The sequence below is a fragment of the Anomaloglossus baeobatrachus genome, chromosome 3, assembly GCF_048569485.1.
Source record: "Anomaloglossus baeobatrachus isolate aAnoBae1 chromosome 3, aAnoBae1.hap1, whole genome shotgun sequence".
Taxonomy (NCBI): domain Eukaryota; kingdom Metazoa; phylum Chordata; class Amphibia; order Anura; family Aromobatidae; genus Anomaloglossus; species Anomaloglossus baeobatrachus.
The window spans coordinates 33,142,245-33,170,120 of record NC_134355.1 but is presented as its reverse complement, the minus strand read 5'-3'; the positions used below and the strand labels follow the sequence as shown (position 1 = coordinate 33,170,120).

The following is a 27,876-nucleotide window of genomic DNA, read 5'->3' as shown; positions in this document are numbered from 1 at the left end:
ACGGAGGGCAGAGAGATACAGGAAGAAATACAGGGGAGGGAACATCTCCCCAGAGAGGAGTGCCCTCCCCTCTGCTGGTCGGGCGGTGGGCGGCGCTGTATGCAAAACATGCAGAGAAGCCAAAACCGAAACTAGGCCCAAACTGAAGCCGGGGCTTAGATTTTAAAATGCAGCCGACGAGCAGGCACCTTCGGCGCGGTTCTCAGGGGAAACCCCCAGAACCGGCCGGAATTAACAGTAACGCTAAAGCACATACTGTCCCCCCAATAAAAGTACCCGGGACCCCTGAAAAAACGTCTCAATACTTAGCTTTTGAGACGCAGGGCCATGTCCCTGAGTGGGGGTTAATGCTCCTTCCAGCAGGGACCAGACAGGGCTGCGGATGGAGACCGGCCTTCTGCAAGCAGAGAGGACCGTGGAGGCTCCCACTTCAAACAGAGCCTCGACAGAGGATGTGAAGGAGCGCGGCATGTGAAGGCTCCAGCCTTATAAAGTCAACCTTAACAGCACCCGACAGAGTGGGGTGTGAAGGGACATGCCGGGAGTCCAGACTGGACCCGCTTTTCTTCCAAATCTTTAAAATTAAAATAAAAAAATATCAGAGAATGCAAGTGTGTGTATCCTCCTGAAACACAAAGCATTGAACTGGGTAGATTGTCATCCAGGGGGTGTATATAGCCCGGAGGGAGGAGCTACACGTTTGAGTGTAGTACTTTGTGTGTCCTCCGGAGGCAGAAGCTATACACCCATGGTTTGGGTCTCCCATAAGGAACGATAAAGAAAATCTCTTAAAATGCTGCCTGACACAAAGAAAACATGAGAGTCCTCCAATCCTGTACACGGATAATGGACTCACAGGCTTCCTCTATGAGTGGGAGGGGGAAGCAGGACTCACAGGCTTTCTCTATGAGTGGGAGGGATAAGCAGGACTCACAGACTCTCTCTATGAGGGGGAGGGAGAAGCAGCACTCACAGGCTTTCTCTATGAGGGGGAGGGAGAAGCAGGACTCACAGGCTTTCTCTATGAGGGTGAGGGAGAAGCAGAACTCACAGGCTTTTTCTATGAGTGGGAGGGGGAAGCAGGACTCACAGGCTCTCTCTATGAGGGGGAGGGAGAAGCAGGACTCACAGGCTCTCTCTATGAGGGGGAGGGAGAAGCAGGACTCACAGGCTCTCTCTATGAGGGGGAGGGAGAAGCAGGACTCACAGGCTCTCTCTATGAGGGGGAGGGAGAAGCAGGACTCACAGGCTCTCTCTATGAGGGGGAGGGAGAAGCAGGACTCACAGGCTCTCTCTATGAGGGGGAGGGAGAAGCAGGACTCAGGCTCTCTCTATGAGTGGGATGGAGAAGCAGGACTCACAGGCTCTCTCTATGAGGGGGAGGGAGAAGCAGGACTCACAGGCTTCCTCTATGAGTGGGAGGAGGAAGCAGGACTCACAGGCTTTTTCTATGAGTGGGAGGGGGAAGCAGGACTCACTGGCTTTCTCTATGAGGGGGAGGGAGAAGCAGGACTCACAGGCTCTCTATATGAGGGGGAGGGAGAAGCAGGACTCACAGGCTTCCTCTATGAGGGGGAGGGAGAAGCAGGACTCACTGGCTCTCTCTATGAGTGGGAGGGAGAAGCAGGACTCACAGGCATTCTCTATGAGTTGGAGGGAGAAGCAGGACTCACAGGCATTCTCTATGAGTGGGAGGGGAAAGCAGGAATCACAGGCTCTCTCTATGAGTGGGAGGGGGAAGCAGGACTCACAGGCTTTCTCTATGAGGGCGAGGGAGAAGCAGAACTCACAGGCTTTCTCTATGAGTGGGAGGGGAAAGCAGGACTCACAGGCTCTCTCTATGAGTGGGAGGGGGAAGCAGGACTCACAGGCTCTCTCTATGAGTGGGAGGGAGAAGCAGGACTCACAGGCTTACCTCTATGAGTGGGAGGGGGAAGCAGGACTCACATTACACTAAGCTGCCCTTACATTGAAAATGCAATAAAGCCAATTGCATGTAAATGACCATAAACCATAGAACAAATAAAAAATGAAATTCAGAAATCGCACTCACTCTGACACTCGCAGCGCAGTCTCTTTCCCGTCCTCCACGTTGATCTTTACTTTGCCTTTTAGATGTTGCACGGTCCACAATACGGCTGAAAAAAAAAAAAAAAAAAGAGAAAAATGATTAATTACAGCAAAATAGCGTTCACACCAGTGTAATCCACAGTAAGCAACACTCTCCAGTATGGACGGGATCTGATGATCTTATGTGTATGGGGGTCTGACTCCAAATACAGATAAGTGGGATCAGGCATGCTGGATTTCAACATGCGCTCGGTTAACAATATACTACCGTTTTGCGTATACAGCTTGTAGGCAGACCTATGAGTCTCCATGGTTGCAGACTGTAAACAACACCAAGTATCGGGCATGTAAAAATGTAATAGTTGCCTCAACATATAGTGTAAGTGACTATAAGAAACTTTGTAATATCTTATTGGAGAAATCTGCTTTCTCCACTTATGAGCCACATCTCCTCCTAAACTTATAGCTTAAGTCCATAGGGAACAAAAAAAGACAGACTGGCAGCTCATTGAAGTATCAGATTACAGCTGCCTATAGAAGTGTATGGAGATGGGAAGAGCACAGTGATGTGACAGGCCTATGGAGACACAGACAGATCACGCTGCTGCTTTCTAGAAAGTGTTTATCTCACCCTAGAGATAGACTCACAGCAGCTTTGCTCAGTGCTGCGGTATACTAGAAAGCAGCAGCATGGAGGACAGTAAGTGTTTATTTCACCCTAGAGATGGATTCACAGCAGCTTTGCTCAGTGCTGCGGTATACTGTCCTCCATGCTGCTGCTTTCAAGTAAGTGTTTATCTCACCCTAGAGATGGATCACAGCAGCTTTGCCTTGTGCTGGTGTATACTATCCTCCATGCTGTTGCTTTCTAGTAAGGGTTTATCTCACCCTACAGATGGATTCACAGCTGGTTTGCTCAGTGCTGCTGTATACTGTCCTCCATGCTGCTGCTTTCTAGTAAGTGTTTATCTCACCCTAGAGATGGATTCACAGCAGCTTTGCCTAGTGCTGGTGTATACTATCCTCCATGCTGCTGCTTTCTAGTACGTGTTTATCTCACCCTAGAGATGGATTCACAGCGGCTTTGCTCAAAGGTGCTGTATACTGTATACTGTCCTCCATGCTGCTGCTTTCTACTAATTGTTTATCTCACGCTAGAGATGGATTCACAGCAGCTTTGCTCAGTGCTGGTGTATACTATCCTCCATGCTGCTGCTTTCTAGTAAGTGTTTATCACACCCCACAGATGGATTCACAGCAGCTTAGCTCAGTGCTGCGGAATACTGTCCTCCATGCTGCTGCTTTCTAGTAAGTGTTTATCTCACCCTACAGATGGATTCACAGCAGCTTAGCTCAGTGCTGCGGTATACTGTCCTCCATGCTGCTGCTTTCTAGTAAGTGTTTATCTCACCCTACAGATGGATTCACAGCAGCTTTGCTCAGTGCTGGTGTATACTGTCCTCCATGCTGCTGCTGCTTCTCAACATATGGTCAATAAAGACAGGAGACCAGGATCCCTCCTGTCTATGTGTGCTGGGTATGGGAGATATAGCAGCTAGTCTCTACCCACTAGCTCAGAGACAACTATAAATTAAAAATAAAACCTGCGGGGGGGGGGAGGGGGGAATGGTGCAAAATGCACCATAAAAGTCATAACTGACAGAACTAGTGACTTAATGTATACACACACACAAAAAAAATCACCAGAAATGACAGGTACGGTTTAACAAGCCTAATCCTTCTTTTCTCCAACATCACCTTTCGGGCAGGGAGGAAAAGTAGAGATGGGTACATTACAAAATCCTACAAAGACGGCGCCGATGAGCGATTGTGGCTCCTCATACAATCAGGTCATAGAAAGCAAAAGGCAAGAAAGCTGCAAAACGGTCAATGTCAAAAATAATATGCCGAGGACAAAAGAGGAAGCCTAAATAATAATCCTCGAGTGAGTCTAAATCTCAGTATTATCAGCCATATATAACCATGTAAAGGAATGGAGCCTGCTCTGTCCTTGGCTCCGTCCTCCGATCCCTGCAGAGCGAGCCACCATCTATATGTTAATAGCCCTCCATGTCTCGGGTTTATGGATTTGGTGCAGAGATCGTGCATCTTTCACCATGTAATAGAGATTACGGCATTCATTGAATTGAAGACAATCCCAAACATAACAGTTCAAAAGTTTAGAGTCACTTAGATATTTCCTTATTTTTGAAAGGAAAGCACATTAATTTAATGTTAGCTTTATTGAAAAACAAACAGAAATCCCCTCTATACATTGTTAATGTCGTAAATGTCTATTCTAGCTACAAATGTTGGTTTTGAATGCAATATCTACATAGGTGTATAGATTAGAGACCCATTTTCAAAAACCACCACTCCAGTAGTCTAATGGTACATTGTGTTTGCTGTGTTAGAAGGCTAATGGATGTTTAGAAATCCCTTGAAAACCCTTGTGCTAGTATGTTAGCACAGCTGAAAAGAGTTTTGCTGATTAGAGAAGCTATAAAACTGACCTTCCTTTGAGCTAGTTGAGAATCCTGAGCATTACATTTGTTGGTTCCATTAGGTTAGTTTTACACTTGCGTTGGACGGGATCCGTAGCATTGCGTTGTGACGCATGCAACGGATGCGTTGCATATAGTGGCACAACGGATGCGTTGCATATAGTGGCACAACGGATGCTACGGATCGTACAAAATAACGCAATCCGTTATAGGTTTTTTTACCCTTGACTTTACACATCTGAGCATGCGCAGTTGTGTAAAGATGGATGCATTAACGGAATCCGTCAAAATGACGGATTCTAACGGAATCCGCCACCATAGGCGTCCATTATAAAAACAACGGATGCCGACGGAATCCTGCAGGTTGCGTTTTTTTTGACACTCCGCCAAGTGCAGAAAAACGCTACATGCAGCGTTCCATCCACCCGACGGTCACTGACTGTCAGCGTCAAAACAACTGATGCGCCGCGGGGCGGATGAAATGCAACACCATCCGTTGCTATCCGTAGCTAATAGAAGTCTATGAGGAATATAACGATTTCCTGCAACGGTTATCGTAATTCCTCAAGGCTACGGATAGCAACGGATCCCGTCCAACGCAAGTGTGAAAGTAGCCTTACACTTTCAAAATGGCCAGGAAAAGAGAACTTTCATGTGACACTCGACATTCAGTCTATTCTTGTTCTTAGAAATGAAGGATTTTCCATGCAAAAAATTGCCAAGAAACTGAAGATTTCCTATAACAGTGTGTACCACTCCCTTCAGAGGAGAGCACAAACAGGCTCTAACCAGAATAGAAAGAGAAGTGGGAGGCCGCACTGCACAACTGAGCAACAAGACAAGTACATTAGAGTCTCTAGTGTGAGATATCGACGCCTCACAGGTCCTCAACTGGCAGCTTCACTACATAATACCCGCAAAACGCCAGTGTCAACGTCTACAGTGAAGAGGCGATGCCGGCCTTCAGGGCAGTGTGGCAAAGAAAAAGCCATATCTGAGACTCGCTAATAAAAGGAAAAAATTAATATGGGCAAAAGAACACAGACATTGGACAGAGGAAGATTGGAGAAAAGTGTTATGGACAGACGAATAGAAGATCGAGGTGTTTGAATCACACAGAAGAACATTTGTGAGATGCAAAACAACTGAGAAGATGCTGGAAGAGTGCCTGACGCCATCTGTCAAGCATGGTGGAGGTAATGTGATGGTCTGGGGTTGCTTTGGTGCTGGTAAAGTGGAAGATTTGTACAAGGAAAAAGGGATTTTGAATAAGGAAGGCTATCACTCCATTTTTTAACGCCATGCCATACCCTGTGGACATCGCTTGATTGGAGCAAATTTCATCCTACAACAGGACAATGACACAAAGCACACCTCCAAATTATGCATGAACTATTTAGGGAAGAAGCCGGCAGCTGGTATCTATCTGTAATGGAGTGGCCGCCCAGTCACCAGACCTCAACCCTATAGAGCTGCTGTGGGAGCAGCTTGACCGTATGGTACCAAAAAGTGCCCATCAAGCCAATCCAACTTGTGGGAGGGGGGCAGCATGGGGGGAAATATCTCCAGATTACCTCCGCAAATTAACAGCTAGAATGAATGACAAAGCTCTGCAAAGCTGGAATTGCTGCAAAGGAGCATTCTGTGCCGAAAGCAAAGTGTGAAGGAGAAAATTGGATTTTTCATGGAAAAGACTAAAATTGTCTGGGTGACCTTAAACTTTTGAACAGTAGTGTACAGTAGATAAAAGGATCCACCATTAACAATAGGTGATATCACAGCTCACCTCCTCCTCCTCCTGTGAAATGACTGATAACACCTATATATACAGTAAATACAGGATCCACCATTAACAATAGGTGATGTCACAGCTCTCCTCCTCCTCTACAATGACTGAAATTGCTATGTACAGTAGATAATACAGGATCCACCATTCACAATAGGTGATATCACAGCTCACCTCCTCTTCTACAATGAATGAAATTGCTATGTACAGTAGATAATATAGGATCCAGCATTCACAATGTGTCACAGTTCACCTCCTCCTCCTCTACAATGACTGAAATTGCTATGTACAGTAGATAATAAAGGATCCACCATTCATACTAGGTGATGTCACAGTTAACATCTCAATATACAGTAGACAACTCAGGGTCCACCATTCACAACACATTGTGTCACAGCTCACCTCCTCCTCCTGTACAATGACTTTTTTTAATACAGTGATATGAAAAATTAAAAAAGTACATTTAACATGAAACCCTGACAAACAATACGCTGTCATTTTCTGATGACACACTCCCTTTAATGAAAATCATGTGAGTGTAGTTGCTCAGAGGTATGGCAGCCGGAGCATTGCATTCATTTACAAGCAGAACAAGTTTTTCCAGGGCGAACCCCGAAGCCTCCGACCCACCCCGCGATCCTCCTGGGCTTTTCTTTTATGTGTGGCAGTAAGAACTCTCATAATGGCACAAGGAAAACAACCCAAAAACTTAGGAGACGGTAATAACTTTTCAAGAAGAAAGAGGTCCTTATTCCAGCTTTATGAAAAGATGACAGAGCCCCCTACTCCACACTCCCGGGCTTTATAACTTCGTCTGAAAAAAGGAGAGTGATAAAAAAGGGACTTTTGGACAAATCATTTTTGCTTCTTGTACTGCTATTAGGGATAACGAAAAAAACTGCTCATAAAGATTCTCTACGAAAAAAGAAAAAATGCTTGTGTGAAGGTAGCCTGGGCTATATGCCGTTTGTCCAGATGTAATAAGATTAACTGTGTGTGTGTGTGTGTGTGTGTGTGTGTAAATAACCAAAGTATAGATGTCGTTGCATAATTATCTGTGTGTTTATTTGACAATTGCATAGAAGCTTTATAATATGATTCTAAGATGTGTATTCCGCAGTGTGTTAAAGATAATGAAGCCAAACTGAACAATGAACAAAGAGGCATTCATAACATACTGAGAGAATCCATAATCCGTTGGTTCACACCGTGTGAGATGTGGGATGTTGACTCCTTGTTCTTGCTCCAAGGTCGAAGCCGAATGTTGTATTGTATAATTACAAGATTCTTTAATACACGAGTCAGAAGCTAGCTTCTGCTCAAGCAGTGAACACGTTTCATTGTCTGATTCATTTATATCTGAGCAGATCGATTTGAAGTCCGTCTCTGTGACCCTGAAAAACTCCATTTGCGGATTTCCCTAAATTCCCAACCTTGATACTTGGACATTAATTTATAAGGTTGCCGCCTCCACACTTGTGAGATCCTTCTCTTTCTGGGAGAGAGACAATTTGCATAATTTTTGCTATTGCCAATAAGACTCCATACAGAGCTGGTCTCAATGCAGGGGAGGTGACGCGTCGGCCCACAGATAGTCTACGGCCTCTGATGTCACCTTCTCTGGTCCTTGGGTAGAGTTCTAGGTACCGCAGTGCTTGGGCCACCAACCCTGTTTTCACAGCCACCTGCCCTTTAAGTCTTCCTTACACTGTACATGCACACTGACTTCACTACTGCGCGCCGTAGCGCACGCAATGTATGATTACATGCGGATGCGGAGCAGACCCAGTTGAGCAGAGTTAGAGCCCTTTGTAATCACGTCTCGCTCCTATGATGGATGCAGTAATCAAAGTCTCCCATAGCATGTATATTCAGCAAAGTCTCTGTCTCCTACATGATGTATACAGCAGCTTCAGTGTCTCCTACGAGATGCAACTACAGCAGTCTCGGTGTCTCCTATGTGATGTGTAAAGAGCAGTTTCTGTGTCTCCTACATGATGTGTGTATAGCAGTCTCAGTGTCTCCTACGTAATGAGCATACAGCAGTCTTCGTGTCTCCTACATGATGTATATAGGGCAGTCTCAGTGTTTCCCATGTGATGAACATCCAGCAGTCGTCTCCTAAATAATGTATATATATATATATCAGTCTCGGTGTCTGGTGTATACAGAAGTCTGTGTCCTCTGCGTGATGTACATACAGCAGTTTTGATCTTTCCAATGTGATGTATAAAAAGCAATCCTGGTGTTTCCTATGTGATTAATGTCCAGGACTCTTGGTATCTCCAATGTAATGTACACAACAATCTCTGGGTTTATGTGACATACAGCAGCATCACTGTCTCCTATGTGATGTATATACAGCAGTTTTGGTGTCTGCTATGTAGGGGACACAACAGTCTTGGTGTGACCAATATAAAATATACAGCAGTCTTGCTATATAGTTTGAGAGTCTCTTAAGTGAGGAATATATAGCAGTGTTCCACGCGACGTGTGCACGGCAGTCTCGGCGTCCCCCACGCGACGTGTGCACGGCAGTCTCGGCGTCCCCCACGCGACGTGTGCACGGCAGTCTCGGCGTCCCCCACGCGACGTGTGCACGGCAGTCTCGGCGTCCCCCACGCGACGTGTGCACGGCAGTCTCGGCGTCCCCCACGCGACGTGTGCACGGCAGTCTCGGCGTCCCCCACGCGACGTGTGCACGGCAGTCTCGGCGTCCCCCACGCGACGTGTGCACGGCAGTCTCGGCGTCCCCCACGCGACGTGTGCACGGCAGTCTCGGCGTCCCCCACGCGACGTGTGCACGGCAGTCTCGGCGTCCCCCACGCGACGTGTGCACGGCAGTCTCGGCGTCCCCCACGCGACGTGTGCACGGCAGTCTCGGCGTCCCCCACGCGACGTGTGCACGGCAGTCTCGGCGTCCCCCACGCGACGTGTGCACGGCAGTCTCGGCGTCCCCCACGCGACGTGTGCACGGCAGTCTCGGCGTCCCCCACGCGACGTGTGCACGGCAGTCTCGGCGTCCCCCACGCGACGTGTGCACGGCAGTCTCGGCGTCCCCCACGCGACGTGTGCACGGCAGTCTCGGCGTCCCCCACGCGACGTGTGCACGGCAGTCTCGGCGTCCCCCACGCGACGTGTGCACGGCAGTCTCGGCGTCCCCCACGCGACGTGTGCACGGCAGTCTCGGCGTCCCCCACGCGACGTGTGCACGGCAGTCTCGGCGTCCCCCACGCGACGTGTGCACGGCAGTCTCGGCGTCCCCCACGCGACGTGTGCACGGCAGTCTCGGCGTCCCCCACGCGACGTGTGCACGGCAGTCTCGGCGTCCCCCACGCGACGTGTGCACGGCAGTCTCGGCGTCCCCCACGCGACGTGTGCACGGCAGTCTCGGCGTCCCCCACGCGACGTGTGCACGGCAGTCTCGGCGTCCCCCACGCGACGTGTGCACGGCAGTCTCGGCGTCCCCCACGCGACGTGTGCACGGCAGTCTCGGCGTCCCCCACGCGACGTGTGCACGGCAGTCTCGGCGTCCCCCACGCGACGTGTGCACGGCAGTCTCGGCGTCCCCCACGCGACGTGTGCCCGGCAGTCTCGGCGTCCCCCACGCGACGTGTGCCCGGCAGTCTCGGCGTCCCCCACGCAACGTATATACGGCAGTCTCGGCGTCTCCCACGCAACGTATATACGGCAGTCTCGGCGTCTCCCACGCGACGTATATACGGCAGTCTCGGCGTCTCCCACGCAACGTATATACGGCAGTCTCGGCGTCTCCCACGCGACGTATATACGGCAGTCTCGGCGTCTCCCACGCGACGTATATACGGCAGTCTCGGCATCTCCCACGTGACGTATATACGGCAGTCTCGGCATCTCCCACGTGAAAAAGGCAGAAACTGACCTTCAGGTATTACTATTTTATTTCACTGCAGAGAGCGTTCTGTCTAAGTACAATATATCATATAACAGGTATATAAGGGTAGGAGAAAAGTAAACTAAAAAAAGGCCACCAGTTAGAAAGTAAATGCTGATACTTAAGCATCAGTCGCCTCTTAGTTCTGCCGCTGATCCTCCTTGCAGGACTGATGCAGAAGTGAATCCCCTATCGTACGATAAAGCAGAATCATTTACTGGAATCCATTAGTGTCCTCCCAAACTGCAGTCTGGCTTTATAGTAAGATCGCGAGGAGAAATCCATTATGCATAACCCCAGGCCATTACTCATCTCTGATCAATGATTGTAGGAGAAAAAGTTGAGATGACTCCATGTAATAATCCATTACTGGGCAAAAGGGTCAAAGACGAATTCAAGATTTAAAGGTCTAGATACAGGGGGTAAGGAAAACTGAGGGGCTGTAGACACAGGGGTAAGGAAAACTGAGGGGCTGTAGACACAGGGGTAAGGAAAACTGAGGGGCTGTAGACACAGGGGTAAGGAAAACGGAGGGGCTGTAGATACAGGGGTAAGGAAAACGGAGGGGCTGTAGACACAGGGGTAAGGAAAACGGAGGGGCTGTAGACACAGGGGTAAGGAAAACGGAGGGGCTGTAGACACAGGGGTAAGGAAAACGGAGGGGCTGTAGACACAGGGGTAAGGAAAACGGAGGGGCTGTAGACACAGGGGTAAGGAAAACGGAGGGGCTGTAGACACAGGGGTAAGGAAAACGGAGGGGCTGTAGACACAGGGGTAAGGAAAACGGAGGGGCTGTAGACACAGGGGTAAGGAAAACGGAGGGGCTGTAGACACAGGGGTAAGGAAAACGGAGGGGCTGGGGAGGGTCGATGTAAATTTCCCTTATAAAACAGGTGGTTTTCCCATACAAGATATGGCATAGGTAAGAGGACAGGGTATGTCATCAGTTAAAGAGCTTGTTAAAATCAAAGGATGGGAGGTGTCACAAACCACCGGGGGGGTCACTCAGAAATCCCCCGCGCTGGCTACCAGTACGTCACAATCGGGGGGGTAACAAGTGGGGGTCACCCCTCCTTTATACCTCCCGACCGACAGACAGAGCACGTGACGCGCTCTCTAGCGCCCCTCTTATAGTCAGGCCAATTATGGAATTGCCCGACAATAAGCAAGGAGGCCGCTATACTACTTATGCCGATTATTGAAGGGTCCCCGGTGAGAGTAGGGTATATATTCCCCCGACCTCCGCGGGCGGAATATATAAAATCTCCCCGAATCTCACTGGCCTCCCCACAATAATCCTTGGCACAACTCGCTGCCACCAACCGATTTACGGTAACTATTAGCCGAACACACAGACGTGGGATTCAAGATCGAGATAACAGAGCAGCCCAAGATTAATTATATAATTTAATCAGCCTAAAGCACACTAGAAACTACAATATATACAATAGGGAATCTACAGAATATACATATGTCAGAGTACAGTTACAATCAAAGCATGGGTTACAAACAGGCATACACAGTTCCAGCAGTTACCTTGTTGCGTCTGGCCACAGGGGGGCGCTGTACCCAGGTTTCTAGGATCCTTCCCACAGATGTTTCCTACACGTGCCCCCAGCGAAAAGAACACTGGAAAATGGCCGAAGTAGGGTTATCAACCTGGGCAAATCCAGGTCCCCTCCTACCTTAGTGACCTCAGAGGGAGCACTGCTCCACCCCTGGCTTGAGTTATGGACAATCCACAACATGGAATATGGGCCATAACTTTGCCTGGGAGCGTCGTAGGCGGACGCCAATGCTCTCATTGTGACAGTTATGAATTTAGCTACAGAACGAGGGGACTCATGACCTGTCTGCCAGTTCCCCATTGGCTGATATCACGCCTGGGGCATTTCCCAATGTCCTGCTCCCATAAAAAGGGTGTGCCGGCATCGTCCGCATGCGGAGACACCATTTTTATGGTTGCCATATTTATCGGAAATATGGCTTGCGAGATATGAACCATTTTTTACTGGAGTCGTTCTGTCTGGCTATTTCCATAGCCTTGCTAACTAGCTAGCAGCCCCCACTACAGGGTCACGGCAGGGAGTCATCCTGTGTCCATTGTCCCCAAGCCACCTAATTTCCATATCACAGGACATGGCCATGGAGGTGTAAGTGGAACACTGAGAACAAGAAGGGAGGGGGCACTGCCAGGGAGTGATGAGGGATTATGACTGGAGTCATAATTCATCTTCATATCCCGGGATTTGCCTCACACCTCCCCCCTTTTGAGGGCGCTAGGGGGCAGCACACTCCGGTGTTCCCCCGTGCGCCCGTCCGCGACCTCTCCTTGTCGGGACAGCCCGTCTGCGTTACCGTGGTCACGGCCCCTTTTGTGGCGAATGGTGAAGTTGTATTGCTGGAGCGCAAGGCTCCATCGCAACAATCGCCCATTCGTCCCAGAGACGGTGTGCAACCAGCTGAGGGGATTGTGGTCCGTCTCCACGATGAAGTGGCGCCCGTATAGATAGGGTTGCAGACGCTGCAGGGCCCACACTATGGCCAGGCACTCCTTCTCCATCGTGGAATAGGCAACTTCCCTTGGTAACAGCTTCCTGCTCAGGTACAAGACTGGGTGCTCTTGGCTCGCAGAGTCCACCTGGCTGAGCACCGCACCGAGGCCGAAGTCACTGGCGTCGGTCTGTACTACAAACGGCCGCGTGAAGTCGGCTGCCTGTAGCACGGGCGGGCTGGACAGGGCGTCCTTTAGGGCCCGGAAGGCTGTCTCGCAGTCCATTGTCCAATCGACTGCAGAGGGCAGCTTCTTCTTGGTGAGGTCCGTCAAGGGCTTTGCCAGGCTACTATAGCATGGAACAAACCTCCTATAGTACCCAGCGGTCCCCAAGAAGGACATCACCTGCTTCTTGGTCCTGGGGGTGGGCCAGGATGCGATGGCTTCCACTTTCTCAGGCTCGGGCTTCAGTGTTCTCCCACCTACCCGGTGACCGAGGTACTGGACCTCGCTCATGGCCAGCTGACACTTTCCCGGCTTGATGGTCAAACCTGCCCGGTGGATCCGCCTGAGCACCTGTGCTAGATGCTCTAGGTGGTCCTCCCAGGTGGGACTGAAGACGGCAATGTCATCCAGGTACGCGGCCGCGTACCCTTCAAGTCCCTTGAGCAGGGTGTTGACCATCCGCTGGAAAGTGGCAGGGGCATTTCTCATCCCGAATGGCATCACCGTGGACTCGTATAGTCCAAATGGGGTAATAAAGGCAGAGCGTTCCCTGGCCTTGCGAGTCAGGGGGATCTGCCAATATCCCCGGCTCAGATCCATGATGGTCAGGTACTGAGCCCCGGCCAACTGATCGAGCAGGTCATCGATGCGTGGCATTGGGTACGCATCGGCGACCGTGACCGCATTGAGCCCCCTGTAGTCCACGCAGAACCGCGTGGTTCGGTCCTTCTTAGGGACGAGGACTACAGGCGAGGCCCAAGCGCTGTTGGATGCCTGGATCACCCCCAGCTTCAGCATCTCGTCAATCTCCTGGCGCATGTGTTGCTGCACCTCCAGGGAGACCCGATATGCTGAACGCCGGATCGGGGGATGATCCCCAGTGTCCACGTGATGGACAGCCAAGTCAGTCCTTCCGGGCTGGTTGGTAAACAACCCCCGGAAGGGGAGGAGGGTGGCCCACAGCTGGGACCGTTGGTCTTCCAAGAGCTGGTGGCCAACCTCCACATCCTCAATGGATCCGCCTGCCCTAACCTGGGCTAGCATATCCAAGAGGGTTTCCGCTTCTCCCTCCTCGGGCAGGTTGCACACGGGGAGCGCACATGCCTCCCGCTCATGATGTGCCTTCATCATGTTCACATGGAAGGGCTTCCGCCTTCCACGGGCAGGGTCCAGGGTGACCAGGTACGTTACAGGGTTGAGCTGCTGGTACACGAGGTATGGGCCTTCCCAGGCTGCCTGAAGCTTGTCCTGTGGTACGGGGACCAGTACCCACACCTTTTGACCCACTTGGTAGGTCCTCTCACAAGCGTTCTGGTCGTACCAACGCTTCTGATCGGCCTGGGCTTGAGCCATATTGTCGTGTACCAGTTGCGTCAAGGCCTGCATTTTGTCCCGGAAGCGCATGACATACTCGATAACCGACACTCCAGGGGTGGCCAAATCCCCTTCCCAAGCCTCTTTCACCAGAGCCAGGGGGCCCCGCACACGTCGCCCGTACAGGAGCTCAAACGGTGAGAATCCTGTTGAGGCCTGTGGAACCTCCCGGTAAGCAAATAACAGGTGTGGGAGATACCGCTCCCAGTCACGCCCATGGGAGTCGACCAACATCTTAAGCATCTGCTTTAAGGTGCCATTAAACCGCTCGCACAGGCCATTAGTCTGTGGATGGTACGGGCTGGCCACCAGATGTCGCACCTGGACTTGCTTACAGAGGGCCTCCATCAGCTGGGACATGAATTGGGTCCCCCGGTCAGTGAGCATTTCCTGGGGAAAACCCACTCGGGAGAAAATCTCCAGCAATGCGGTGGCCACCTTGTCAGCCCGAATGGACGACAAGGCCACTGCTTCTGGGTACCGGGGGGCATAGTCCACTACCGTCAGTATGAAGCGTTTCCCGGAGCTGCTGGGGATGGCCAGCGGGCCGACCAGATCCACAGCCACCCTCCTGAAAGGCTCATCGATGATTGGCAGAGATACCAGTGGGGCTTTGGGGTGTGACCCCGCCTTCCCCACTCTCTGACAGGTTTCACACGAACGGCAGTAGGCAGCCACATCGGCCCCCATTTTTGGCCAGTAGAAATGCTGGTTTAACCTGGCCTTGGTCTTAGCGATCCCTAGGTGTCCGGCCATCGGAATCTCATGTGCGATCCGCAACAACTCCGTCCGGAACGGATAGGGTACCACTAACTGTCGGTCCCTGGGCCACGCCTCCGGTGAACCCTGCTGGACCGTGGCCCGGTACAGCCGTCCTTGGTCCCAGACCACTCGCTCCGGGTCCGAGTCCGAGGGAGGCTGGGCCGCCTGCTCCTTAAGAGCTTTCAGGCTGTCGTCAGCTTCTAACGCTGCCTGAAACCCCTGACTAGATGTGGCCAGAATCGACGAGACTGTCACATCTTCGGTCAGTACCCCGGGACCTGTGTCCTGGCCTCCACCTGACTCGGCTGCCACTTGGTCAGAAGGGGAAGAGCTATCGGACCTCCGGGAGGCCCCTTGGCTTCCAGCACTCCCACTGCGGGTGACAGCGGCCACAGCCGCTGCGACCGTGGGTCGTGCCTGCTCCTCCTCCGTTCCTGACCAAGTCGCCGGTTCAGGCAGACCTACCTGGCTTCCTGACACCCCGGTTGTGGGGGAACCATGCACCGAGATCTTACCTGGGAGCACTTCCGCTCCTGGACCGGCCCCAATCTCACCTGCCTGTTCCCCTCCTGCAGCAACAGAACCCCGCTGTGAAATCTCTGGGGACCCCACATTTGCTGTGGTAGCCCCCACCCCACACACTGGTCCTCCCCCTGCAGCACCCTGCTCTCTGCTTATCCCTGCAGAGGGCAGCAGATCCCAGCTCACAGGCTGATTACTTGTAGAGGCATTGTCACACCTTTCTCTGACCCCCTCCTCTGTCACAGCTGCAGCTGTGTGTGTGTCTATGGTGTCTATGCAAGCAGAAATATCAGAGTTCACTCCCTCCTCCCTTACATCATTCATAGATAACACATTAACATTGTCCGGAGGCATGTCAGTACTGGCTGAAGGTTCAGCCCTTGGTTGGGGCCCAAACTGGGAGGTTATCTGCCCCAAATCTGTCCCAAGTAGCACGTTTGCGGGGATCCGATCAGTTACCCCCACCTCCCTCACCCCTCGCCCTGCGCCCCAGTCCACATAAATGTCAGCAACAGGCAGCGCCGGGTCAATGCCTCCAATCCCGGAGACAGCGAGGGTTTTTCCAGGGATCAAGTCTTGGGGGGACACCATCTCAGGCCGCACCAGAGTCACCTCCGAGGCGCTGTCTCGCAGTCCCATGGTCACAGACCGGCCGACGGTGACAGGTTGGAAGCTGTCCAGGGACCTACCACCACCCCCACCCACACAATACACCTTGGGCGGCCCTTGGGACGGGGACGGAGCCGGGGCCTTGGGACGCTGAGGGCACATGGCCTTGAAGTGTCCAGGTAGGTTGCACTGGTGGCACCGTCTTGGTTCCGCCACGGGCCTGGAGAGGGGAGTTGAGGGGGACACCCCCTGCAGTCTAGGGGCAGGTGGGGCAGTCGCAGAATTCATCTTACCCCCTCTCCAGGTGCTGCTGGTGGCCGCTCTCCTGGCCTCAGGGGCCCGGTTGTTGGTGTAGTCATCGGCAAGGGCAGCTGTAGCCGTGGACCCCTTTGGCTTCTGGTCTCGGATGAACTGGCGGAGATCCTCAGGGCAGTTCCACAAGAGTTGCTCCGTGATGAACAAGTCCAGGATCTCCGGTCCGGTGGAAAGCTGCAGGCCTTGGGTCCAGTGGTCGGCAGCTCGGGCAAGTGCCCGCCTGTGGTCAGCCCAGGAGTCCTTTGGTCCCTTCTGTAGGCTCCGGAACTTCTTGCGGTAGGACTCCGGGGTGAGGTTGTACTGTTGGATCAGGGCCCGCTTGATGGTGTCGTAGCCCTGATCTGCCTCAGCAGGCAAGTCCCCAAGGATATCCAGGGCCTTACCCCTTAAACGGGGGGTCAGGTATTTGGCCCACTGGTCCTTGTTCAGATGGTGCTGCAAGCAAGTCCGTTCAAAAGCAGTCAAGAAAGAGTCCAAGTCTCCATCCTTCTCCAGCACTGGGAAGTCCTCAACACGGACCTTTGGAAGTTTGGTGTCTTGAAGGTCACGTGTGGCTGATGAGGGCCGGAGCTGAGCTAGCTGCAGCTGGTAGTCACGCTCTGCCTGGCGCTCTTCACGCGCTGCCTGCCGCTCCGCAGCCTCAGCCTCACGCGCTGCTTGCCGCTCTGCCCTGCGCTCTGCCAGGAGTCCCTTGTAGCCCTCCTGGTCTCCAGCCTGGAGAAGGGCCATAGCCATTTGAAGAAGGCTATCCGAGCCTCCCAGGCTCGGTGGAATGGCACGTGGTGATCTGCGGCCCGCTGCGGAGCCTGGTGATTCACTGTCCATTGCAGAGCGGAGGGCTGGCATCTGGCTCGTTGAGGACCCTTGGGTGAGCTGCTCCTCATCTTGTCCATAATTGCCAGCTTGTGCGCTGTCCTCTGCAGAACGGTTTTCTGGCGTCGAGCTCCTGGAGGACTCGTGGGCAACCTCCTCATTACTGCCCACAGCACCGTCCTCCCTCTCTTCGGCTCCTGCCTTAGCATTGGCCAGTTGCATAGCTCTGCTCCTGGTGCCATCAGCCATTCTTGCAGACTTTTGGTCACTGACACAGAACTGACACCTGATGCCTCCACACACCTTACAGTATCTGCACTCTGACACTCTAGTGTTGAGCTAGTCTGAAGACCCCAGCAGCCACAGCTGCTGCAGGCAGTCTTTAGTGTCTGGGAGTATGGGTCTCACACTCACACACACTATTATCTCGATCCCACCGCTATGCCACCAATATGTCACAAACCACCGGGGGGGTCACTCAGAAATCCCCCGCGCTGGCTACCAGTACGTCACAATCGGGGGGGTAACAAGTGGGGGTCACCCCTCCTTTATACCTCCCGACCGACAGACAGAGCACGTGACGCGCTCTCTAGCGCCCCTCTTATAGTCAGGCCAATTATGGAATTGCCCGACAATAAGCAAGGAGGCCGCTATACTACTTATGCCGATTATTGAAGGGTCCCCGGTGAGAGTAGGGTATATATTCCCCCGACCTCCGCGGGCGGAATATATAAAATCTCCCCGAATCTCACTGGCCTCCCCACAATAATCCTTGGCACAACTCGCTGCCACCAACCGATTTACGGTAACTATTAGCCGAACACACAGACGTGGGATTCAAGATCGAGATAACAGAGCAGCCCAAGATTAATTATATAATTTAATCAGCCTAAAGCCACACTAGAAACTACAATATATACAATAGGGAATCTACAGAATATACATATGTCAGAGTACAGTTACAATCAAAGCATGGGTTACAAACAGGCATACACAGTTCCAGCAGTTACCTTGTTGCGTCTGGCCACAGGGGGGCGCTGTACCCAGGTTTCTAGGATCCTTCCCACAGATGTTTCCTACACGTGCCCCCAGCGAAAAGAACACTGGAAAATGGCCGAAGTAGGGTTATCAACCTGGGCAAATCCAGGTCCCCTCCTACCTTAGTGACCTCAGAGGGAGCACTGCTCCACCCCTGGCTTGAGTTATGGACAATCCACAACATGGAATATGGGCCATAACTTTGCCTGGGAGCGTCGTAGGCGGACGCCAATGCTCTCATTGTGACAGTTATGAATTTAGCTACAGAACGAGGGGACTCATGACCTGTCTGCCAGTTCCCCATTGGCTGATATCACGCCTGGGGCATTTCCCAATGTCCTGCTCCCATAAAAAGGGTGTGCCGGCATCGTCCGCATGCGGAGACACCATTTTTATGGTTGCCATATTTATCGGAAATATGGCTTGCGAGATATGAACCATTTTTTACTGGAGTCGTTCTGTCTGGCTATTTCCATAGCCTTGCTAACTAGCTAGCAGCCCCCACTACAGGGTCACGGCAGGGAGTCATCCTGTGTCCATTGTCCCCAAGCCACCTAATTTCCATATCACAGGACACGGCCATGGAGGTGTAAGTGGAACACTGAGAACAAGAAGGGAGGGGGCACTGCCAGGGAGTGATGAGGGATTATGACTGGAGTCATAATTAATCTTCATATCCCGGGATTTGCCTCACAGGAGGTGACTTTGATAGGAGGGTGACTGCTGACAGAAGCTCAGGAGGCAGATCACTATGATGGGAGCGTCACTGCTGACAGAAGCTCAGGAGGCAGATCACTATGATGGGAGGATCACTGCTGACAGAAGCTCAGGAGATGAGAAACTGTGGAAAGAAAAGTGCAATAGGGTCTTACCCCAAAAAGGGAGGAAGATATGTAATAAAAACACACTCACCTATAATGGTTGTGCCAGTCACAACCACTATACAGGCATATGTAAGATCCAGGTCCAGGCAGCAGTCCCAAGGTTGGCTGATAACAGAGAGTGATAGAAGAAGGGTCTTAATTCCGCGCCAAGGACTCAATGGATCCAGGAAGAGATTAATGCTTCTTTAATAACATGCACAAGTCTACGCGTTTCTGGAGACACAGCTCCCTTCATCAGGACATTGGCAAGAGAACATCCTGGATGTTCTCTTGCCAATGTCCTGATGAAGGGAGCTGTGTCTCCAGAAACGCGTAGACTTGTGCATGTTATTAAAGAAGCATTAATCTCTTCCTGGATCCATTGAGTCCTTGGCGCGGAATTAAGACCCTTCTTCTATCACTCTCTGTTGACAGAAGCTCAGGAGGCAGATCACTATGATGGGAGGGTCACTGCTGACAGACGCTCAGGATGTAGATCACTATGATGGGAGGGTCACTGCTGACAGAAGCTCAGGAGGCAGATCACTATGATGGGAGGGCCACTGCTGACAGAAGCTCAGGAGGCAGATCACTATGATGGGAGGGCCACTGCTGACAGAAGCTCAGGAGGCAGATCACTATGATGGGAGGGGCACTGCTGACAGAAGCTCAGGAGGCAGATCACTATGATGGGAGGGGCACTGCTGACAGAAGCTCAGGATGTAGATCACTATGATGGGAGGGTCACTGCTGACAGAAGCTCAGGAGGCAGATCACTATGATGGGAGGGTCACTGCTGACAGATGCTCAGGAGGCAGATCACTATGATGGGAGGGTCACTGCTGACAGAAGCTCAGGAGGCAGATCACTATGATGGGAGGGTCACTGCTGACAAGCTCAGGAGGCAGATCACTATGATGGGAGGGTCACTGCTGACAGAAGCTCAGGAGGCAGATCACTATGATGGGAGGGTCACTGCTGACAGAAGCTCAGGAGGCAGATCACTATGATGGGAGCGTCACTGCTGACAGAAGCTCAGGAGGGAGATCACTATGATGGGAGGGGCACTGCTGACAGAAGCTCAGGAGGCAGATCACTGATGGGAGGGTCACTGCTGACAGAAGCTCAGGATGTAGATCACTATGATGGGAGGGTCACTGCTGACAGAAGCTCAGGAGGCAGATCACTATGATGGGAGGGCCACTGCTGACAGAAGCTCAGGAGGCAGATCACTATGATGGGAGGGTCACTGCTGACAGAAGCTCAGGAGGCAGATCACTATGATGGGAGCGTCACTGCTGACAGAAGCTCAGGAGGCAGATCACTATGATGGAAGGAGGGTCACTGCTGACAGAAGCTCAGGATGTAGATCACTATGATGGGAGGGTCACTGCTGACAGAAGCTCAGGAGGCAGATCACTATGATGGGAGGGCCACTGCTGACAGAAGCTCAGGAGGCAGATCACTATGATGGGAGGGGCACTGCTGACAGAAGCTCAGGAGGCAGATCACTATGATGGGAGGGGCACTGCTGACAGAAGCTCAGGATGTAGATCACTATCATGGGAGGGTCACTGCTGACAGAAGCTCAGGAGGCAGATCACTATGATGGGAGGGTCACTGCTGACAGACGCTCAGGAGGCAGATCACTATGATGGGAGGGTCACTGCTGACAGAAGCTCAGGAGGCAGATCACTATGATGGGAGGGTCACTGCTGACAGAAGCTCAGGAGGCAGATCACTATGATGGGAGGGTCACTGCTGACAGAAGCTCAGGAGGCAGATCACTATGATGGGGGGGTGACTGCTGACAGAAGTTCAGGAGGCAGATCACTATGATGGGAGGGTCACTGCTGACAGAAGCTCAGGAGGCAGATCACTATGATGGGAGGGTCACTGCTGACAGAAGCTCAGGAGGCAGATCACTATGATGGGAGAGTCACTGCTGACAGAAGCTCAGGAGGCAGATCACTATGATGGGAGAGTCACTGCTGACAGAAGCTCAGGAGGCAGATCACTATGATGGGAGAGTCACTGCTGACAGAAGGTCAGGAGGCAGATCACTATGATGAGAGGGTCACTGCTGACAGAAGCTCAGGAGGCAGATCACTATGATGGGAGGGTCACTGCTGACAGAAGCTCAGGAGGCAGATCACTATGATGGGAGGGGCACTGCTGACAGAAGCTCAGGAGGCAGATCACTATGATGGGAGGATCACTGCTGACAGAAGCTCAGGAGGCAGATCACTATGATGGGAGGGTCACTGCTGACAGAAGCTCAGGATGTAGATCACTATGATGGGAGGGCCACTGCTGACAGAAGCTCAGGAGGCAGATCACTATGATGGGAGGGTCACTGCTGACAGAAGCTCAGGAGGCAGATCACTATGATGGGAGGGTCACTGCTGACAGAAGCTCAGGAGGCAGATCACTATGATGGGAGGGTCACTGCTGACAGAAGCTCAGGAGGCAGATCACTATGATGGGAGAGTCACTGCTGACAGAAGCTCAGGAGGCAGATCACTATGATGGGAGAGTCACTGCTGACAGAAGCTCAGGAGGCAGATCACTATGATGGGAGAGTCACTGCTGACAGAAGCTCAGGAGGCAGATCACTATGATGGGAGAGTCACTGCTGACAGAAGCTCAGGAGGCAGATCACTATGATGGGAGAGTCACTGCTGACAGAAGCTCAGGAGGCAGATCACTATGATGGGAGAGTCACTGCTGACAGAAGGTCAGGAGGCAGATCACTATGATGAGAGGGTCACTGCTGACAGAAGCTCAGGAGGCAGATCACTATGATGGGAGGGTCACTGCTGACAGAAGCTCAGGAGGCAGATCACTATGATGGGAGGGCCACTGCTGACAGAAGCTCAGGAGGCAGATCACTATGATGGGAGGGTCACTGCTGACAGAAGCTCAGGAGGCAGATCACTATGATGGGAGGGTCACTGCTGACAGAAGCTCAGGAGGCAGATCACTATGATGGGAGGGTCACTGCTTACAGAAGCTCAGGATGTAGATCACTATGATGGGAGGATCACTGCTGACAGAAGCTCAGGATGTATATCACTATAATGGGAGGGGCACTGCTGACAGAAGCTCAGGAGGGAGATCACGATGATGGGAGGGTCACTGCTGACAGAAGCTCAGGAGGCAGATCACTATGATGGGAGGATCACTGCTGACAGAAGCTCAGGAGGCAGATCACTATGATGGGAGGGTCACTGCTGACAGAAGCTCAGGAGGCAGATCACTATGATGGGAGGGTCACTGCTGACAGAAGCTCAGGAGGCAGATCACTATGATGGGAGAGTCACTGCTGACAGAAGCTCAGGAGGCAGATCACTATGATGGGAGGATCACTGCTGACAGAAGCTCAGGAGGCAGATCACTATGATGGGAGGGTCACTGCTGACAGAAGCTCAGGAGGCAGATCACTATGATGGGAGGGTCACTGCTGACAGAAGCTCAGGAGGCAGATCACTATGATGGGAGGGTCACTGCTGACAGAAGCTCAGGAGGCAGATCACTATGATGGGAGGGTCACTGCTGACAGAAGCTCAGGAGGCAGATCACTATGATGGGAGGGTCACTGCTGACAGAAGCTCAGGAGGCAGATCACTATGATGGGAGCGTCACTGCTGACAGAAGCTCAGGAGGCAGATCACTATGATGGGAGGGTCACTGCTGACAGAAGCTCAGGAGGCAGATCACTATGATGGGAGGGTCACTGCTGACAGAAGCTCAGGAGGCAGATCACTATGATGGGAGGGTCACTGCTGACAGAAGCTCAGGAGGCAGATCACTATGATGGGAGGGTCACTGCTGACAGAAGCTCAGGAGGCAGATCACTATGATGGGAGAGTCACTGCTGACAGAAGCTCAGGAGGCAGATCACTATGATGGGAGGATCACTGCTGACAGAAGCTCAGGAGGCAGATCACTATGATGGGAGGGTCACTGCTGACAGAAGCTCAGGAGGCAGATCACTATGATGGGAGGGTCACTGCTGACAGAAGCTCAGGAGGCAGATCACTATGATGGGAGGGTCACTGCTGACAGAAGCTCAGGAGGCAGATCACTATGATGGGAGGGTCACTGCTGACAGAAGCTCAGGAGGCAGATCACTATGATGGGAGGGTCACTGCTGACAGAAGCTCAGGAGGCAGATCACTATGATGGGAGCGTCACTGCTGACAGAAGCTCAGGAGGCAGATCACTATGATGGGAGGGTCACTGCTAATAAAAATAAAACACAATGCCCAGAAATATAATAGGATAAAAGGGCGCACACAGGAAGAAACTGACAGTCACCGCACCTGTGCAAGCAGAAGAGACAATAGGGTATCTGCACATTGTCTTGTGGATCCTGTACACAGGGCTATCACCCACAAAAAAACTTATCTATTAACCTCTTTCTGACATGGCCAATTTTCATTTTTTTCACCCCTTTTTCAAAGAGCCATAACTTTTTTTTTTTAATCTTTCATGGTATAAGCGCTTATATTTTATGGGATGAGTTGCCGTTTTAAATGAAACCATTAATTTTTTTTGCTTTTATTGTTTAGTTGATGGAGCAGCGTGGGGGGGTTGTTTTTTTCATAAGGTGGATAGTTTTAATTGATACCATTTTAGTATACATTGTTTTGGTCATTTTTTTCTGCCGTTTAGTAAGTGCAACCAATAAAATAGTAATTTTGGCATTTTGATTTTTTTCCTGATTTACGCTGATTTTGTGATAAGGTAAATAAATACTTTTCTATTCAGATAGATTTGACTTGTTTATATTTTTATTTATATATGTTTATTGGGGGAAAAAGTGTTACAGTTTAATGGGTTTTATTTGCTATTTTAGGACTTAAAGCGTGCAACTTAAGCTGTATCCAAGGGGTTAACAGCAGCAATCTCAGCCCAGTGGGAAGGGGTTACAGGGGTGTGCTGGACTTTTCTGTCGCTGACCCCCCCCCCCCCCCCCCCGCACAGCTGTGTGCACACTGTCAGGTGCCGCATATTTGCCCTTATTGAAGTGTATGGGCTTCAGAACCCAACATGGGTCATTACAGTGTGCGGAGCGGTGGTGTCCCGGCTCTGGGACTGACCCTAGGGCTGGGGGGGGACTGCACCCTGAAAGCCACAAATACTACCAGAAATACACCAGATGAATAATATAACTTGTAGAAATTCACGACAGTCGTGGCGCAAGGAGGAGGCTGCTAATAATGGGATGTGAGAATCAGAGCGGACACATGATGCAACCTCATGTAAGGGGACATAAGACAGTGGAGGCGGCACATCACACTGTGCACAGGGAGCGGCTGAAAAGATCAGCTCCGAGACTGACGGGTATTACACCGCCACATACCAACACAAATTACATCGCTATATCACACGTAAAACCGCCATGTACTGCCGCAACGCACGTTACACCTCCTTATACTGCCACATCGCACGCTACACCGCCATATACCGCCACAACACACATTACACGGTCATATCACACAACACAAATTACACCGCCATATGCAGCCACACTGCACGTTAAACCGCCATAACACACATTACACGGCCATATACCTCCATAACGCACGTTACACCGCCATATACCAACACAACTCAAATCACACCTTTATATCAAACAACGCCATATACCACCACAACACGTTACACCGCCATAACTAACATTACACCACCACAACGCACATCACACAGCCATATACCGCCACAACACACATCACACAGCCATATACCGCCACAACACACATCACACAGCCATATACCACCACAACGCACATCACACAGCCATATACCACCACAACACACATCACACAGCCATATACCGCCACAACACACATCACACAGCCATATACCGCCACAACACACATCACACAGCCATATACCGCCACAACACACATCACACAGCCATATACCGCCACAACGCACATCACACAGCCATATACCGCCACAACACACATCACACAGCCATATACCGCCACAACACACATCACACAGCCATATACCGCCACAACGCACATCACACAGCCATATACCGCCACAACGCACATCACACAGCCATATACCGCCACAACGCACATCACACAGCCATATACCGCCACAACACACATCACACAGCCATATACCGCCACAACACACATCACACAGCCATATACCGCCACAACACACATCACACAGCCATATACCGCCACAACACACATCACACAGCCATATACCGCCACAACACACATCACACAGCCATATACCGCCACAACACACATCACACAGCCATATACCGCCACAACACACATCACACCGCCATATACCGCCACAACACGTTACAACACCATATACCCCCATATCCAACATTATACCTCCAATTACCGCCACATCGCTCATTACACCGCCATATACCACATCGCTCATTACACCGCCATATACCACATCGCTCATTACACCGCCATATACCACATCGCTCATTACACCGCCATATACCACATCGCTCATTACACCGCCATATACCACATCGCTCATTACACCGCCATATACCACATCGCTCATTACACCGCCATATACCACATCGCTCATTACACCACCATATACCACATCGCTCATTACACCGCAATGTTGCTCGTTACACCACCATATACCATCACAACACCCGTTACACCGCCATAACGCAAATTATACCACTACAACGCATGTTACATCCCATAACACACGATACGCCACCACATACCGCCGCATCGCACGTTACGCCACCATAGTTACACCTCCATATATCTCCACATCACACGTTATACAGTCACATTGCACTTTTCACAGCCATATACCTCCACATCGCACGTTACACCGCCATATTGTACAACGCAAAATACACTGCCATATCGCACGTTACGCCATCATATAATACTACACTGGCCACACATATATTACATTGCCTTTTACATGGCCATTTATTACTAACCCGTCACACAGCACATGGCACACGCAGCCTGGTTTTGGAGGGCAGTGACCGGTCGCAGTCTCCGCGCAGCACTGGACGCCCCCCGTGTGGCTCTGCGGGGGGAGCACAGACCAGACCCTGCTGCTCCTCACTAACGTTTGACGCCATCTTACAGTAAAGCAACAGAAATCATATATAATCGCCATTATTCAGAAAAGATGGCGGAGCATGCTGGGACCTGTGGTCCTACATCAGTTGTAGTGCAGTAGTGTAGGTGTACTTTCAGAATCATGAAAGCAGGATGGGATTTGTAGTTCCCCACCATGCATCAATCTCATGATGAGGTGACAGCCGGCATCCAGGCAGCAGGACTACAAATCCCAGCACTCCATACTGTGACAGGTGACAGCTATTAAGAATGGCCAAAATCATACGCCCCGCCCACTGCCGCCGAACTACAAGTCCCAGCAAGTCACGTCACAGAGATAATGACAGTGCACGCTGGGACTTGTAGTTCCATATGTCATACAGTAGAATAATGGTGATACAAGGGCGGGAGGTGACTGCTGTCCTCACCCAGTGGAGGGCTCGGGCCGCTGCACACGGTCAGGCTGAGCGCCATGCTTTCTTCCCCACTCCCGATCTTGAGCCCAGGAGCTGCCACGAAGCTGCCGACTGAATGAGAAAGAGAGAAGGCGCTTCCGCCGCTCACATGCTCAGCGCAGCCCTCCGCCGGCCCACTTCCGGCGCCGCCATTTTTCTTATGGGCAAAAATTTAACAGTCGCCATCTTTGATTCGGGATATTGCACGTAAAAGCGTGCCAGCTCTGGGCATCCAATCAGATTCCAGCTTCTATTTTTCAGACGCCCTTTAGAAAATTAAAGCTGCAATTTCATTGGTTGCTATGGCCCTAGACCGTTTTGTGTTCCCCATAGCAACCATTTTTCAACCAAACTTTGTAAAAACAAAAAAACAAATAAAACAACTTTTTATATATTTTTCCTTCAATGGAGCTTGATTTATTTCCTTCTGTTATTGTTACTATCATTTCGAGTTGCAAATGACATTTTTTATAACATTTTTGAGATTCAGTGGCTGACTTCCCCCTCCCCCTCCAAAAAAAATGCGACAAATATGTTTTATTATATTCCACAATGGAACCATTAAAAACTACAGCTCGCCACACGCAAAAAATAAAATAAGCTACATTAATAGAAAAATAAAAAGTTCATGTGTCAGAAAGAGACATTGCAAATCTGTTCTTACCATATTTAAAAAAGCTTTAAAAAAAATAAAAAAAATAACATAATAATAATATATATTAGCTGTAGTAGCCAACGTTGCCCGGGATAACTGTCTTTCCGTCTCTCTCCCACTCCCTCTCTCTCTATCATCCCTCTCTGTCTGTCTCTCTCCCTGTCCGCCTCTCTCTGTCTATCTCTGTCTGTCTCTCTATGTCTCTGTCTGTTTCTCTCTGTCTTTCTATGTCTCTCTCTGTCTCTTTATGTCTGTGTCTGTCTCTCTCTCTTTCTCTCTGTCCGTCTCTCTGTCCGTCTCTCTCTGTCTATCTCGTTGTCTGTCTCTGTCTGTTTGTCTCTGTCTTTCTATGTATGTCTCTCTCTGTCTGTCTCTCTGTCTGTCTAT

The 27,876-nt window shown here is 51.1% G+C and overlaps 1 protein-coding gene across 4 annotated transcripts in view; it reads right to left on the bottom strand.

Annotated features, from left to right (window-relative positions):
• Positions 1-26,928, bottom strand: part of EPRS1 (glutamyl-prolyl-tRNA synthetase 1) — a 263,373-nt gene extending 236,445 nt beyond the window's left edge. For all 4 annotated transcript variants that reach the window (XM_075339114.1, XM_075339116.1, XM_075339115.1 and 1 more), the window contains exons 1-2: positions 26,808-26,928; positions 2,054-2,138 (exon numbers count right to left, since the gene is read on the bottom strand). In XM_075339114.1, coding sequence (XP_075195229.1) covers positions 2,054-2,138; positions 26,808-26,853 — 131 coding nt within the window. In that variant the 5' untranslated portion in view covers positions 26,854-26,928. The remainder of the gene's footprint in view (positions 1-2,053; positions 2,139-26,807) is intronic.
• Between the last annotated feature and the right edge of the window lie 948 nt (positions 26,929-27,876).